We start from the raw sequence: 18,021 nt of genomic DNA on the forward strand, positions 1-18,021 counted from the left end.
GAGATTCATTTTTGCGTGCAACTGATATGGTTTTCTGAGCCGTGCAATACGATTTTAGAACTTCATACAAATTCTGTGTCACATTGTTCGGCGCGAGGTCAAAGGTCGGGAGGAAAGTAGTCCTTTGCCCAAATCGGAATCTGCACTATCATATATTTTTTGGAGTCCATGATGTATTTATTGAGCTATAAAAATACAACATATATACCCATACTGAAGTAACAGAGACAAAGAAGGGAGGTCATGGGATATATATGTATATATCGTGATTTATATTACTGGCGTTTGAATGGGGATCAAATAACGGCCAAAAATTAACACCTGCCATCACAGAAACTGATCTTATCGCAACGGCGTCCCTTCTTTGTTCTAGTTCTTCTGTGTTGTATAAACAGCATACGTTTTCAAGGATTTTAGTTTCAGCTTGTACATGTACTGCATAACTGACTGATGCCGTGTTCAGCAAAACAGTGCATGAGTTACAGCGACGAAAACATCTTGACTGACAAACACTTAACGACAAAACATATTGCAATTAAGTGGCTTAAAAATTGTGTAATTGGCGACGGTGTCAATAGACGTTTTCCGGAAATAACTATGTCAGGATTTTCAAGCGTTATGGAAGAGTTGCGCCCCGCTGTTCTGGAAAAACACGAAACACGTGGTCGACCAGTTAAAAACAGCGATCGCAGCGAATAACTGACTTCGATATGTATTTAATACAGTTCGTTCGATATGACCTCATTTCTTTCGAAAATATACACATCGGAGTTTACGATTTGCTGTGGCTTGCACCGAGTGATAGCCAACAACGAATTTTCCCTGAGGTCATGTGAGTTTCGCTTGAGGTCGAGGTTACGGGAGTTCTGGCTATGCAATGCAATGCAATGCTATGCTATGCTAATTAAATATTTCTGTCCCCAGTACAAGAGAGAAATTGGGACATGAAGTGGTACAACGCTAAGATAAGGAGTTTGGGGAATTGACACGCGTTCTTATAGTGATCACTCCCACACTACAGCAAAAACGACGCTTTTCACCTGCTCACAAGGTCTGAGCAGGTCCTCATATTCAGGCTGCGGACAGGCCACAACCGAATGAACCACCACCTTTTCACCAAGTTCAGAATTGGCCAGTCAGACCAGTGCCCTTGTCAAACAGGCAGCATGACAACGGAACACCTGCTGCAGACTTGCCCACTACACGATGGCCTCAGGAGCCAGATCTGGGCGGAGGCGACCACGGTGCAAGGGAAGCTCTATGGCACGGCAACATTTGCGCGGAGAACCGGCGTTTCCATCTGAGTGATCGACAAGAAGAAGAAGAAGATAGTGATCACTGCAGCGAGCAATCGCCAGTGAATCGTGCACGGCTCCGAGTTTCGAATGAAAAAGGCATCATATCAAGCGAACACTGCATAACATGCACATTGGTGTCAGTTATTCGCTGCGATCGTGGTTTAACTGGTTGACCACTTGTGTCCTGTTTGTACCTGAAAAGCGGGGTGCAACTCTTCCACAACGGTTGCAAATACTGACAGAGTTATTATTGCCCCCCGCGGGTTAGGGGGAAGAATTTACCCGATGCTCCCCAGCATGTCGTAAGAGGCGACTAACGGATTCTGTTTCTCCTTTTACCCTTGTTAAGTGTTTCTTGTATAGAATATAGTCAATGTTTGTAAAGATTTTAGTCAAGCAGTATGTACGAAATGTTAAGTCCTTTGTACTGGAAACTTGCATTCTCCCAGTAAGGTCATATATTGTACTATGTTGCAAGCCCCTGGAGCAATTTTTTTATTAGTGCTTTTGTGAACAAGAAACAATTAACAAGTGGCTCTATCCCATCTCTCCCCTTTCCCCGTCGCGATATAACCTTGAACGGTTGAAAACGACGTTAAACACCAAATAAAGAAAAGAGAGTTATTTCTGAACATCAGTCGTCTATTGTGAAATTGGGTGTTGTGCCCACTTGCCTTTTGTCAAACTGAAACGCACTTAAAATGTCTCTTGTGTCGTGTTGCAGTACTGCAATCATTGCAATGATTTAATTCCGTACAGTTAAAATAACATTTCACACATTTCTCTCAGTAATTGCAAAGGGTTCGTGCATGATACTGCCGATCCACAACTTCCCCTGGAAATAATGACAAACTGCCACAACGGTAACCGACATATATCCTTAGATAAAACAAGACGGGCAAAGCCCATACGACTCACATGCTTGACCTTGACCTTTACATGACCTTGACCTTCAGGGTCAAGGTCAAATAACTAAACCTAGCAATGACATCATACACTAAGAACTGCTTTACACATTTTTCCTACCAAAATACATGTGACCTTGACCCAAGGTCAAGGTCATCCAAGGTCATGCAACACAAAGCTGTTAATTCAAGACATAGGAAGTACAATGGTGCTTATTGGCTCTTTCTACCATGAGATATGGTCACTTTTAGTGGTTCACTACCTTATTTTGGTCACATTTCATAAGGGTCAAAATGACCTTGACCTTGATCATATGTGACCAAATGTGTCTCATGATGAAAGCATAACATGTGCCCCACATAATTTTTAAGTTTGAAACAGTTATCTTCCATAGTTCAGGGTCAAGGTCACTTCAAAATATGTATACAATCCAACTTTAAAGGACCCTTGCGACCTTGACCTTGAAGCAAGGTCAACCAAACTGGTGTCCAAAGATAGGGCTTACATTGCCCTGTATAGCATACATAGCTAAGGTTGCCATTCTCGATAACTTCAGAAAAAAATGCGAAAATGTGAAAATTGTCGTTTTTAAGACAACAATTACGGCCCCTGTGACTTTGAACTTGAAGTGAGGTCAAGTTGCCGCACATGTTTTTTGAGATCTTGTAACCATACACCATCAGGCCACATCAGGTGTTGATAGACTTAATAGTGTCCAAGAAATATCCAACGTTAAAGTTTTCCGGACGGACGGACGGACGCCGGGACGGACGGACGGACGGACGGACGGACGGACGACTCGGGTGAGTACATAGACTCACTTTTGCTTCGCATGTGAGTCAAAAAACCCATTGCTGGCAGTACATTTGTGCGATCAAAGACTTTCTTCATGCGATTATGCAAGGTAACAATCTCAAAGCCTGACAAACCGATGATAATATCTGTAACATTCTATCTATAGCATGATGTCTCGTGTATAAACTGTTACTACTCGGAGAGCTTAACACCTTGTTTTTATAATCAGCAACCAACCATAAGGAAAAATTTTAATGCTTTATATTATTTCATTTCTTGACTGCGCATGCATCGTTTCAAATCTGTTTCGTTCAGGCCTCACAATAAACGCACATAGAGAAAATGTTGCTGAACTGGCATTACAATTTCTTCTTCTAACGCCATGACTTTGTTATGAAACAATGAACTATTTATATACAATGTGTTGTAAGAAGATAATTGTGTAGAGCATGGACGGATGCGGAGAGACAGGAAATTGGCTAGAGACGGGCGTAATGGGTTAGTGGATAAGACGCCGGTGTAACACGAGAAAATTACTCCCACGAGATTTTTACTCCGCAGTAAACATTTCGTACGAAAAAGTTACTCCCTTTACGAAAAAAGCACTCCCCCATTGCACGAGAAAATTACTCCCCAAGACAGGTGAGTTCCGAGTAAACATTTCGTACAAAAATGTTACTCCCCTGACGAATAAATAACGAATAAATTACTTCACCTCAACACGAGCAATTTAACTTCCCATGCCAGGTGTACGATATTTTTACTCCCTTGTCCCCTTGTTAGTTCTTGGTGGTGGAAGGGGTGGAAGGAGGGTAGCGCGACATTCGTGTGCGTGAGATCACTTATGGGCATTATCCCTTCGCCCGCATCCCATTTTTGCGTACGAGATTTTTACTGGAAGTAAAAAAAATGGGGAGTAAAAATTTTGTGGAGGGAGTAATTTTTTCGTGCCTTGGGGAGTTCTTTTCTCGTACGAAAAGTGTACTCGGAGTAAGAATTTCGTGCGAAATTATTATTTACTCCGGAGTAAATTTTTCGTGGAGTAAAAATTTCGTGTTACACCGGCCTCCCGAGTGGAAGGTCGTGGGTTCGAATCCCGGCCACGCCTTGGGGTTAAAGGGTAGAGATTTCTTTGATCTCCCAGATAAATTTATGTGCAGACTTGCTAGTGCATTATTCCCCTTCGTGTGTAGACGCAAATACAAAACCAAATACGCACGGAAAAAATTGTGTAATCCATTCGATGGGTTATATAAACACGAAAATACCAAGTATGCACCCCCCGAAAGCGGCATATGGCTGTCTAAATGGCGGGTTATAATGGTCATACACGTTAGAACCGTGGTAGTTTTTGCTAATGAATGAACAAGAAGAAGAAAATTGCTGGAGGGAATTTGTCAATGTCACATAAAATCACATAGTACGTTTAATTCTGTTGTTTATTGTTGTTATTGTTGTTTACCGTTGTGCTGTTTGTTTTTTTGTTTGATGTTTACTTCTTCTGTTATGATTTAAAAGAACATTTCTAAAACATACATTTTCAGGAAATACTCACCAGTTTCAAACATGACTGCAAAGACTGAGAAGGAACCAAATTTTCCATTGTATTTGTTTAGAGAAGGAAAAATCAAACAAGGAAAACCCCAAAAAAACAACAACAACAAGAAGCAAACAAACACCACCACCACCACCGACAACAGCAACAAAAAAACAAACACAAGTCTGCGCCATCGAATACCTGTGAAAGGGTCGTTGTAACTGCATATGGTGTGTGCAGACACTCTCTTGTAATATAACCACCATATTTTCACAGAGCGAACGACCTGTTTAAATATCTAAAAGGACTTTAATTTGACAGCTTAATTGCTTCTTTTGGCGTGATGAAGATAACATGATAATACAGGAGTTCTGTTTACAGAGGCTTACCTGTTACAACTACTGAAGCGTGGATGTCACCGTTGCACTGACAGTGACACATTAAAATCAAATTCCTGATTTTTGAAATTAACCAGTTCCAATGTTATTTGTTATCTGGGTTTTTACCATAATTATGCACATTGTCTCTTGAACGTCTCCTTGTGCTTCTTCTTCTGTGTCCATGGACTGCAACTCCCACGTTCAATCCTGTATAATGTACGTGTATGACCGTTTCCCCCCGCCATTCATACTCAGTTTTCGGGGGAGGTGTGTGTGTGTGTGTGTGTGTGTGTGTGTGTGTGTGTGTGTGTGTGTGTGTGTGTGTGTGTGTGGAGGGGGGGTCGGCTATCTTGCGGCTTGATACGTATGCTGTCGTATGTGAAGAGTTTTGTCATAAAGGCTGAAAGTGCTGTATCTCTGTCGTACGAGTCAGTGACAGTCAGTCACTCAGTCCAGTGACAATTTACGTAGAATGGGATTCGAACGATGCTATTTTATTACTGATATAATGAAAGATTAATGTTATCCAGTATGGTAGCTTTATCGGAGCTTCATTGCGATTATTGCAAACGAAATACATGTATCCATAATCTAAAAGTCGATAAGATTTGTGCATGATTCATTGCCGGATGTCCCCACGAAACTTATTGAACAGTGCCCTCACTGTATATTTCAGTTTGCCGGGCGGTCATTTTATAAAAGAAGACGAAAAACACAAAGACAGGCGACTATCAGTGTGTGTGTGTGTGTGTGTGTGTGTGTGTGTGTGTGTGTGTGTGTGCGTGTGTGAGTGAGAGGGTGTATGTGAGTGAGTGAGAGGGTGTGTGTGTATGTGTGTATGTGTGTGTGTGTGTGTGACAGCGTGTGCATGTGTTCTCTCTCTCTCTCTCTCTCTCTCTCTCTCTCTCTCTCTCTCTCTCTCTCTCTCTCTCTCTCTCTCTCAGAGTCTCTCTCTCTCTCTCTGTGTTTGCACGCGCCGTGCAAGCTGGCATGGGTTGCACAGTCGTCCATACAAAGACTTACAGTAGGCGGTAATTAATGCCGAATGAGATAATTTACACCTATCTGTGTCTGAGAGAATATCAGCATAATATACCCCATTCATTACTCAAAGTCCGAAATTAGAGTTGGTGTACCTGAACTGTAACCGACAAAGCGACAAGAAGAGCAAACACTCGGTTTATCAATCATGAAAGGGGGATAACAATTCTAGCACAACAAAGTGTACAGTAAAAAGTACTGTTGGCAGTCATACCTGATCACTGAGCTCTATGAACGCTCAGAGATCAGTGGTCCTGAAGGGCATTATAACAACAAACTGAGCTCTATGAACGTTCAGAGATCAGTGGTCCTGAAGGGCATTATAACAACAAGGTTTAATAGAAACATTCTTGCTTCCTGACTAAAGTCGGCAATACGCTGAGAGTACATGCACGGGCAAAGAATCTATGTCAATTGATTTAAGCCGACTCTACACACACGCAGAGTGTGAGAGAGAGAGAGCTAGAGAGAGAGAGAGAGAGAGAGAGAGAGAGAGAGAGAGAGAGAGAGAAGAGAAGAGAGATGTACACACACACATACACACGTACAGAGAGAGAGAGAGAGACAGAGAGAGAGAGAGAGAGAGAGAGACACACACACACACACACACACACACACACACACACACACACACACACACACACACACACACACACGTACACACACACGATCATTCTGACACACACTATACGAGACTCGAGTGACTCGGAATGGATACAGTTAGAAATATAAATAAAAAAATTAAAACATTAAAAAAAGAATAATGAACTAAAATCAAATAATGGAAGAACGCATGGCGATACAGATCACTGAACACTCAGTTGATGTACACGCATCGTTGTACTTTCGCCACGATCTATTAAATCTCAGGATAAGCAGAGCGGCATGAAATCAGTACTCAGTGATGAGCACACGGCTTTAATCAACAATTTAATGGGACAACATGGGGGAGAAAAAAAACTCATTTTAACGCCGGTGGTACCAAAAAGACGTTTGTACTCCGGCTTAACCTCTGAGATGTAAACGGCAGAACTTGAAGCAGAACTGAACCCGAACAGACACAGCTTTCCGGTGATGTTTCAGTAATTTGGTATGTCACAACATAGGAACAAAACTCACTACTGTTGTACCCCGTAACAGTAACACCGTGCTTTGAAATGGAAACAGAAAGTATCACTGAATTCGAACACTAAGTTTTCAGCGATATAGTCCAATGTTGATCATGCAATTGACAAACAAACTAAAGTTGTACGTAAAAAACAATACACTATATGTACTTATAAATACCCTCTGTTGACTGAAAACATAGTATCACTAAACTTGACTCGAACCGGCAGAGACCTTTCCAGCGATACACATGCAACGATACTGTTTACATACTTTGTATGCATGCCAGTTTTTTTGAGAAAGTGACACAGGTTATGAAGTAAATCTCAAATCCGTTAAACGATAAACAAGGAAAATCAGTGGTAAAGTGTTCAAACGTGTCACTCACCTTTGATCGACTTGGGGTTCGACTGTTTCCTTCGAGACATCTTTAGTGTGAGAGAATGTTACGCCACTTCTACTCCACTCCGGATCCTTTTTCTTGTCGGCTGCTACAACAACATGCAAAATATGAAGGTCACAATGCGCGCTGACCTGACGGCGCCTCCATTTTTTGGCTGCGCGGTGACCCCTCTCGGGTCAAGATGCAAATTCACTTCTGGTTTCACACGCTGCGCGTGGAGTACAAAACCTCCAGGGGAAACACACGCGCACGCCGACGCACACCGCGAACACCTCTGCTGTTGAAATACGATTGATAATCCTCGATCGGTGCTCCAAGCAATAACCAACCTCTCATCGGTACTCCAGTGGTTCTTCTGGCACTCGCAAGTGTCTGAACGAGAACACCAAGCGAAATAAAACGCCGCAGAGCTGAACAACAACACAACAGCCCACCAAACAATTCAATGCGAAAGCGCGGGCGTCTTTACTGAACAAGAGCGCAGTGTGACTGTGCGAGTGCTTGCTTTTGCCTTTGTTATCGCTTGCCAACATCTCCATGCCCGGGCGCTCTGTGGGCCAATGACTCAAATTATGTATGCAGGCTGTTATCAGCTTATCTCGACGATGTTATCTTATCGCCGTCTCCCATCTCGCGATCCATCTCAGTTCTTTCTCTCCCCCTTTGTGTGTGTGTGTGTGTATGTGTGTGTGCGCGTTTGTGCCACGTGAATAGTGACGGGAAGAAAAGGCTTGGTATTAAGTGCTGACACGATTCGTGGTTTTTCATCTGTGAACGTTGTTTGTCCATTGTTCAATCATTAAAAAAACATTGAAATTTTACAACGGTATTGGTAGACAAGTGTTTTTATCTTCCAGTCTCCAATCTCTTTCGGCTCTGCTCTCTCTCTCTCTCTCTCTCTCTCTCTCTCTCTCTCTCTCTCTCTCTCTCTCTCTCTCTCTCTCTCTCTCTCTCTCTCTCTCTCTCTCTCCCTATGTAGTAGTAGTTATTATAGTAGATTTAGTCCCTCTTTAGGGCGAGGGCCAGATGCAAAAAAGTATTCCAATGCTTATTCTGTTACCCTCGTAAAATAAAGAATTGTCATTGTCATTGTCATTGTCATTGTCCCTCCCTCTCTCTCTCTCTCTCTCTCTCTCTCTCTCTCTCTCTCTCTCTCTCTCTCTCTCTCTCTCTCTCTCTCTCGCTCTTTACGGTGTGTTTAATTAACCGCATGTCAAATGTAAGTTTTGTTTCTGTACCCAAGTTGTTGTTTTTGTTTGTTTGTAATCAAGTAAACATGGCAGGAGCCTATTTTTTTATATTTGGAATAACAGCAGGCTATACTGGAAAAGCCTGTCAGTTTAACCAGATCAGTATGTCCTCCTCCCCCCCCCCCCCCCCCCACCACCCGCTTTCTCTCAGCTCTAGTCTCTACTACAGACATACATGTTTATTCCTCCCTTTATAATACTGTTTAAAAAAAAACCTTATCTGAATCTGTCTCTATGTCTCACTCTGTCCGGCTGTGTCTGTCTGTCTGCCTGTTTGTCTGTCTCAGTGTCTGTCTCTCTCTCTCTCTCTCTCTCTCTCTCTCTCTCTCTCTCTCTCTCTCTCTGTCCCTGCCCCCCCCCTTTTTCTCTCTTTTTCTCTCCTAAATAATGTGTGTGTGTGTGTGTGTGTGTGTGTGTGTGTGTGTGTGTGTGTGTGTGTGTGTGTGTGTTGGCCAGTGGCGTTGTGTTGTGTTAACTAATCTTATCTACTCCCGTCATTCCCTTATCTTATCATTCCCTTATCTTATCACTCCCTTATCATCTTATCAGCCTTGTCATAACTTAAATGATCTTATCTTCTCCTGAACCTAGCGAAGAATGAACAAGATTGACAAAGGCCGGTTTCAGCTACACAATTAATTCAGTGTGCAATCCCGCTCGTCACAGAAAGCAGCCATGCAGGCTGTCTACTTGTGGTATGTGTCACGTTCACATGGAAGGATGCTATCATCCGATGCAACAGATAATTGTGGTAATAAATATACATTATGATGTACACGAGAATGAAGGTGTATCTTTCAGACAGGTGTTGCTCAGTTTACTTAATTCGTATTCAACAGAAAACAATTAATTCGGAATAACAGTTATCTGTTCTTACCGTTATCACTAGAATGCTAATTAAGGGGAGACATGGGGGACTCAGGTCGTGGGAACAACAGCGACAACTGATTTGTCGTCTTGATCAATAATGACGATAAGATCGCCGTGTCTGTGTGTGTGTGTGTGTGTGTGTGTGTGTGTGTGTGTGTGTGTGTGTGTGTGTGTGTGTGTGTGTGTGTGTATGTATGTGTGTGTGTGTGTGTGTGTGCGTGTGTGTTGTGCGTGCGTGCGTGCTTGCGTGTGCGTGTGTGTGTGTGTGTGTGTGTGTGCGTTCAGTTCGTGCGTTGGTGCGCGTGTGTGATAGAGAGAGAGAGAGCAAGAGAGAACGAGAGACAGACAGGCAAACAGAAAAATACAGACAGACAGACAGACAGACTGACAGAGAGAGAAATGAGACACAGAGCGGTTGTGTGTGCAATATATGCGCCTAACTGAGCTTGTTTGCATGAGTGCTTGTGTGCAATGTTTTTTTATGAAAATATTACACTCACGACACTAATCGTATTATCAGCAGCCACAGGTTCTTCGATCATTAGACTTTCATCGGTGCGAACATTACATTGTTTTGACTACAGTTCAATGCCTGAAATAATCACTGACATACAGAGGACATTTGAAGAAGAGTGTTATCTACCTTCACTACTGGAGGAGGAGGTTTTACCTACCGTCACTACAGTTCAGTAGAATGGGTAAACATATCTTTGCCTCATAAAAATAACAAGCATCGTATGAACGCATTGTAAGTAATGGCTGAGATTGGAACATGGCCAGATTCCGAATCAGTGGATAGAATCAGAATTCTGATCTCATTTGCTGAGATCAGAATTCTGATTTCATCTGGATGAAGTGAGAATCTTCAGAACAAAACCCCACTGATTCTAGATATTATTTCATCTCGCTGTGATCAGAATTCCGATCTCAGCTCGATGAAATGAGAATCTTTGGTAAAAGAACATCACATGATTCTATTTTAATTTGGCTGAGATCAGAATTCCGATTCTATCCAAAAGATCACTGAATAGAATCAGAATTCCGATTCTATCCAGCCTTGGAATCAAACCGGCGGCACAGCGGGACGAAATCCGATTTCCTATCTCATCCTGCTGTTTCGCGGCTTTGATTCTAATTAAGGCTCGATAGAATCAGATTTCTGATTCTACCCAGTGACCTTTTTCATAGAATCGGAACTTGATTCCGATCTCAGCCAGATGAAATTAGAATCAGTGTTTTATTGTCAAAGATTCTCATTTCATCCAGCTGAGGTCGGCAATCTGATCTCAGTCTACTGAGATTAGAACTTTCATTAGGCTATATCTAGCTAGATTCGGAATCTAGCCTAGGCCAGATTCCAAACGTATATTGAGCATACATGCCAGGAAGCTAGTGCCAAATATGCCTGTTGCAAGTAAAACACTTTTAAAACCCACTCACGGTAAAAGATTAGGTATGTTGTTTTCATGAGGAACAGGTGCGATTATCATTAAACGCAGGTGATTTTGCATGAGTTTTCTGTAAACAGAGAAGCAAGTGAAAATACTAATTTCTTTCTCGTGCCTGTGCTCGGGAACACAAAATGGACAGATGTATAACCTAGTCAAACACTAGATAGACGCGCATGAGGTTCCCTTTTCAGATCAGCTAAAGATACCGATGCAAACTATTGTTTTAATCACATGCATTTGACGATCGGACACACAGATAACTGCGACGTTGTTATTCCGCCACAGCTTTCAAACCATGCTACACCGTGCGCACAAAGAACGCCCACGCTCATGCAAGGTTGTTCAAGGATTATTCCGTTATTGATCACAAAATAACATGTGATTGAAATGCGTTGTTTTAAACGTGCGAAGAAAGTCAGTGCAGGTCATTGTCGATCCCTTGTATGATGCGTTGACTGTTAACTTCACTATTTATTAATGGAGAACACAATACCTGTACAATTTTTTGAATTCCTGACTGAGAGAAAGTAAACCAGTGAATAATTTTTGATCACGCTACTTTTCACTTTGATTCTTATCTTATCTTCAAACAGTTAGTGCTCATTGTCCTATTTTAAAATGATTCCAGTGGTCCAGATAACGGCATGACCCATTCACGATGTAACGGACATTTGTGTTACACATCACTGCATACCCATAATGATTGAACCGTGTGGGCGGTAAACAACACTGATTTATTATACCCATAACGGGAATTAGATCAGAATCAGAAGATCGATTCATCCCAAAATCTGTGCGTCGTACACCAAATTCATGAATAAAAACTCGTTTCCTTTCTTTAAATGATGTAAATAGTGCAAGTTACCGGGATTACTACACCAGAGACAGAAGATAGGTAGGCCTCTGGACGTATTCATCATACACTTAGTGGGTAATTAAAATAATTAATGGGATAAAACTCATATCCTATTTTGGAATGTTGGAAACCATGGCAATAACAACACGGATTAGATCATTGCAAAGAGAAGATATGGCCGCAGACTGGTACTTCATAACGTATGTAGGTCACTTTAAAAACGAATAGATAGAAATTCATGCATTACTCACCACTTCTGACCACAACAGAATGTCGGTATTTCTAATCTTTTCATGCCGCGAGCGATGAACGACGTCAGGCTTAAACCCCTAAATAAAATAGTGATGACCTTCCACTGGTTATGACGACGACGTTTGCATCGTTGTTGTTGTTGTTGTTGTTGTTGTTGTTGTTGTTGTTGTTGTTGTTGTGTTGTTGTTGTTGTTGTTGTTGTTGTTTGGTTGTCAGTTCCAGAAAGGCGAATACAATGTCAGGAAAAGCTGGACATTTTTTTGAAAAAATTTGTTTTTTAAAGCTGGTCCACCCCCTCCCATCCCCTACTCCTCCACCCCCTCCCCCACCCCCTCCCCCACCCCCTCCCCCCCCCCCCCCCCCCCTCCCCATGAAAAAAGTCCCCCAAAATAAGTATCTCTGTTCCACCAAGATATTATATTCTGCATGTCCAAAAACCGACAAACTGCGGATGAAAACTAAGGGCCTAAGGTTTTGTGGTCTACGATTAAGGTCAGTCTGTAGGAAGGCCCCCCCCCCCCCCTCTTATTTCCCTTGTTCCTAAAAAGACGTAAAAACTCGTATAGTTTTCCAGGCTTGGCTTTCAGCTCTATGCTTCCAGGGTTGGCTGATATAGCAGACTCTCAGTCACCAGTGGTAGGTTTGGTCAGATGTCAGCTGAGATAAATGTGGCACCCGAGATAAGCCATGAGTGGTAACAACACAATGCAACTCTGGAGGGGAGCCGGCCTCAGTCCTGCATACGTTGTGTGATCTTGAGCCTGCTCTCACCGCTAGTTTTTTTCTCGGCATCCTGAACGGCAGTACCCCCCCTCCCCCACACTCCCCTTCCCCTTCTCGCATTCTGGAGATGTTCGTACCGATTTTCCCGTCACCAGCCTACAATTGTAACTTCCGTGTATTAGTCCTAGCTACCCGTGTCTATCAACGCTCAGATTCATCACCCACACACACACACGGCACACACACATACTAACACACACACACACATACACACACACACACACACACACATACACACACACACACACTGACACGCAATATCTTCATAATTATGTAGGTTTTTGGTCAGTAGGCATTCAGCAAGTAGGCATTCGGTTAGTAGGCATTCGGTCAGTAGGCATTCGGTCAGTAGGCATTCGGTCAGTCGGCAGGACACCTTTTGAAGTAACCGACGCCTGATAAACGTCTCGAGCGCACCGTGGACAGCAGGAGAAAGATCTCGTCGACACTGGTGTCATTTCACGGATCGAAGTAGGCCTAATTCAACACAAAGTCTGCACTCTGCACAGAAAACAATCACAATGTTGATCTTTGGTACGTGTCCAAGTGGAAGGATGCACTTATCGCACGTGCAACCCTACACGTACAGATCTCTGATTGTTTACACTTTAGTTTACACGGGAATGACTGCATCTTTGAATATCAATCGTCTTTCAATTACCCATTGCGCGGTTTTCTCACCTGTTTGTCTGTGTGTACACCCACCTGTCAGCATCTCAAACCCACGTTGACTCTTGTAGACCTTAGGCCTAAAAAAAAAATAGGTGTGGTTACGGTAACCCGACCTAACCTATTTTTAGGGGCCGACTCTATAACTTTTTATTACATTTGTAAAAAAAAAAAAAAATAAAAAAAAAAAAAAAAAAAATAATAATAAAAAAAACGAGTGCGGAAAACGCAATGAAAGCGAAAGCGCTCGAGTCGCACACTTATTTTCCTGTCAAGTAGGTTTAATTTGTTCACATTAGAAAAAAAAGTAAAAATAAAAAAAAGTGATTGCCTACCTTCCTACCCTATTTTTTTGGGCTATGTTACCTTAACCACACCTATTTTCTTTTGTGGCCTTACGATTTTTGTGCCAGTCCCGGCTAATTAGAAGAAAAAAACACCAAAATCTCCCCCCCCACACACACATACAACGACGGATTTTTTTTCTCCAAATTCTCATTTTATAAGTTTTATTCATCCATAAATTGCTGCACTTACCTTTCTCCCTTCAAGCAATCCCAACCCCAATTTTATTTGTACAAGTGTCTAACATGCACACCTGCAGACCCCTAAACAGGCCCAAATCACCTGCGCCTCCCCCCTTCTTTCCGCACCCCCTCACACTCGTTTTAATACATTTCTCAAATAGCAAATCTATCTTCAATCCCACCTTCACACCTCCCCCCATCCATCCCTGCAGTCTTCAGCTTAACGCCACCCCACCATCTCTACCGTCTAAAAATACACACAATAATGTTTTTCTCACTCTCAAAATATAAGGTGGAATCTTCAAGCACCTGAATTCATTCCATGAAAGCCCCCACCATCACCACCTTCCTATCATGATTTCGCGGCAGGGCTTTACACAACTGGGAGGTGCCGCACAAAGTGGAGTTGGATTTCGTCTCTAATCTGCTCGATAAAGAGGCCGAATAATCTCCCCCTGCTCTCCGATAATGTCCACGAATTTGGACACACCTCAGATAAGAGAGAAAGATAAGATGAGAAGTGGGGGTCTAAGAGCTATAGAGATGTGTGCTCAGGCCCTAGGTAGGGCGAAGATAAGAGTTTATTTTTCTGATGTATATGGGTATATGGTATGGGGTATGTGTCAATCTTTGGGGGTGGTGTTTGGGACAGGGGGGGGGGGGGGTGTTTGCGGTGAATGTGTGTGTGTGTGTGTGTGTGTGTGTGTGTGTGTGTGTGTGAGTTGTGTGTTTGTGTGTGTGTGTGTGTGTGTGTGTGTGTGTGTGTGTGTGTGTATGTATGAGGACAAAATGTTGGTTTTCTCTATTCCCTCAGTAACCCTTTCTCCATTTTCCGTATTATCATTATGTGTGGATGTGATGAAGTTATTCATATACCTGCGTGTAGGTGTTATGTATAGCTATAGATCTTCGTTCTTGCAATATTCGTTTTATTGCATCAGTCACGTTCTATGCGTGTTAAGAGTGCTTGGCAAATTTCTCGCTTCCCTGGTCTGTGTTTTTTTTACCCTACAATATCTTCAAAGCATGCATATATGCAATCCAGAGGTAACACAGTCTGTTCGCACAATACGAACGCACGCACGCACGAACGCACACTAACACGCTCGCACACGCGCATTCACGCACTAACACGCTTGCACGCGCGCATTCACGCACGCACACACATACACACTCACACTCACTAATGTGTGCAGCCCCTCCAAGAAAACAAGGATCTATGGTATCCAATCTCATCATAAATATTTCACGTCACTTTTCTCCCTTTCTTTCTCTTACCCCACCTGTACCGCTCTCTTTGGCAAATGACATCATGTATTACCCTGTAAAATCGATGGAATACGTCCCAGGTACACACTGATGATAGCCACAAAGATACAACATTTTCATTGGGCAAACGTAGATTTTTATATCTTATTTCTGTGGAGTTACGCCTTATAGTTATAGTTATAACTAACCTGACGTTGCACTAAAACCAGATCAATTGCGCTTGGATGTGCAAAATTGCGTCGTATGAACGGTCGATTAATGATGGATTTTGTTGTTGTTGTTGGTTTGTTTGCTTAACGCCCAGCCGACCACGAAGGGCCATATCAGGGCGGTGCTCCTTTGACATATAACGTGCGCCACACACAAGACAGAAGTCGCAGCACAGGCTTCATGTCTCACCCAGTCACATTATTCTGACACCGGACCAACCAGTCCTAGCACTTACCCCATAATGCCAGACGCCAGGCGGAGCAGCCACTAGATTGCCAATTATAAAGTCTTAGGTATGACCTGGCCGGGGTTCGAACCGCCCACGACCTCCCGATCACGGGGCGGACGCCTTACCACTAGGCCAACCGTGCCGGTGATTAATGATGGATCGAAATGGGGTTGGGGTTGTGGTGGGGTAGGGGGAGGAATTGGGTACAAAGGTAGACTGCTCTGTGCAAAAAACACCCTTTGCTTCACTGTCTTTCTTGGAGCCTTTGTGGCATAGAAAAAAAGATAACAACACACGCCAAGCTGCACTTTTACCACTTTTGAGACAAGAGATATAGAGAGAGAGAGAGAGAGAGAGAGAGAGAGAGAGAGAGAGAGAGAGAGAGAGAGAGAGAGAGAGAGAGAGAGATAGAGAGGGAGAGAGAGAGAGAGAGATTTCTGTCCATTTTTTTAATATTGATTTAAAAAAATCTCTTTCTTGATTGCATAGACTTATTTTGGAGGGGGGGGGGGGGGGTAGTGGCGGTTGCCATGGGGCGGAGAAGGAGAAGCAGGACCGTTTAGGGATGGAGGTTGCTGGTGTGGGAAGTAAGAGGGGACCTTTCTTTCCCCGTCATTCTTTTGTATCTTTGGTTTAAACAAGATTTTATTCCCAAAATACAGGGTGGCATGTATAGTACGATATAAACATTTGTGACCACACAACAAGCTAAGCTTATACTAAGTGTGATTATACATTATGTACATCCAGAAAGGGATTGTTTTTAATGTTATGTCAAGGTCAGACAATTGCTTATACCCTTATTAGGAAGATAAGACAAAGTAAAGAACACAACACAAGAATCAGAGGAGGTAAATGAGGACGGAAAGGGATTTGACTTCAAATTAATTACAACAATTTTGTATCTTTCTCCTGAATCATCGCCATTCGTCTTTGCTTATTATTAATATTTGTTGTTGTTGTTGCAGTATTTGTGCTTCTGCTCCAATACTCAGTTCAAGTCAAGTATTTCGCCCCATCCATGCAATCTTGAGTCAGTCGTCGTTGATCAAGATAAGCGGCGGGAAATCTGGAGCGTCACGTGACTTCCGCTTTGGAAGGGCGCGCATGGCCGGCCAGCTGCTGAACCAGATAGGTAAGGCGTCACGATAGATTTCGGATGCATCTTGTCGATACGATAAAGCAAGAGGTGCCAAGCCGATCTCATCGCCGTCGGATATTCAGAATTATGACCCACCCACCTTTGACCTCGACTGACCCCCATGACCTCGTAGAAGTGAGAGCATGCCGGGAAGCGTGGTGCGTAGAGAGCGGGACTGCCACTGACTTATTCACACTCCGTGGTTGATGGCCGCAGCTGATTAGAGAATGCACAGTATGGGGAGTCTGTTTAGTCAGTGAAACCGCTCTGACCGACTATACACGGGGTCAATGACTTCTCCCCAGCTCCAACTTTGCTCCCGGTCTTCTGCTAGTCGACGGAGCGAGTGTTTGTTTATAACCTGTTATAGTTTGTTTATATTGTGTGTTTGTTGATAATTTACAATAGTTTATTCATTTGCTGTTAATCTATTGTTGTGTTTGTTGCTAATCTCTCTCTCGATATTTAGGGTACGTGTGCCGCGTGTCAGAATGACCCTTGTAACCTATTGGCGGATGATGTCTGAATAAAACTTGAACAAAGAAAGGACTGCATACGATTGTGCAGATGTTACGATAAACTAAAACATCCGTGTGGCTTGATCCGAAAGTCGAGTAATAGCGCTTAGCTACAACAACAACAACAACAACAACAACAACAACAACAACAACAACAACAACAACAACAACAAGATTAACAACAACAACATTAACAACAACATTAACAACAACATTAACAACAACAACAACAACAACATAAAAATAAACAAGACACACATAAACGCGCGCGCGCGCACTGCAGAACAAGCGAGGTCATTTACGTGCCACGACAGTGACACGCAGGTTGGACATGGATGCCGTCTTCGAGTCATCAAATAAGATTGACGCGTATATATACGGCCCGCCCCGTATTCGAACCTGTTACCCGCGGATCAGAAGTCCGAGTAGTGCTCCACGAGCTGATGAAATAAAACTATCGGCGCCATAATGAAACTGGGAAAACACCTTATTAACTTTCCATTCTTAACGAAAAATGAAAAAGGTCACT

General features: G+C 42.9%; 1 protein-coding gene and 1 long non-coding RNA gene across 2 annotated transcripts in view; both read right to left on the minus strand.

The window, feature by feature from the left end:
- Positions 1 to 7,888, minus strand: part of LOC138965467 (zinc finger protein ZFPM1-like) — a 42,126-nt gene extending 34,238 nt beyond the window's left edge. The window contains exon 1 of the mRNA XM_070337632.1: positions 7,453 to 7,888. Coding sequence (XP_070193733.1) covers positions 7,453 to 7,492 — 40 coding nt within the window. The 5' untranslated portion in view covers positions 7,493 to 7,888. The remainder of the gene's footprint in view (positions 1 to 7,452) is intronic.
- Positions 1 to 18,021, minus strand: part of LOC138965607 (uncharacterized) — a 117,540-nt gene that overhangs the window by 63,617 nt on the left and 35,902 nt on the right. The gene's annotated exons all lie outside the window — the stretch shown is intronic.

This window comes from Littorina saxatilis, linkage group LG1 (genome assembly GCF_037325665.1).
Source record: "Littorina saxatilis isolate snail1 linkage group LG1, US_GU_Lsax_2.0, whole genome shotgun sequence".
NCBI classification, from domain to species: Eukaryota; Metazoa; Mollusca; class Gastropoda; order Littorinimorpha; family Littorinidae; genus Littorina; species Littorina saxatilis.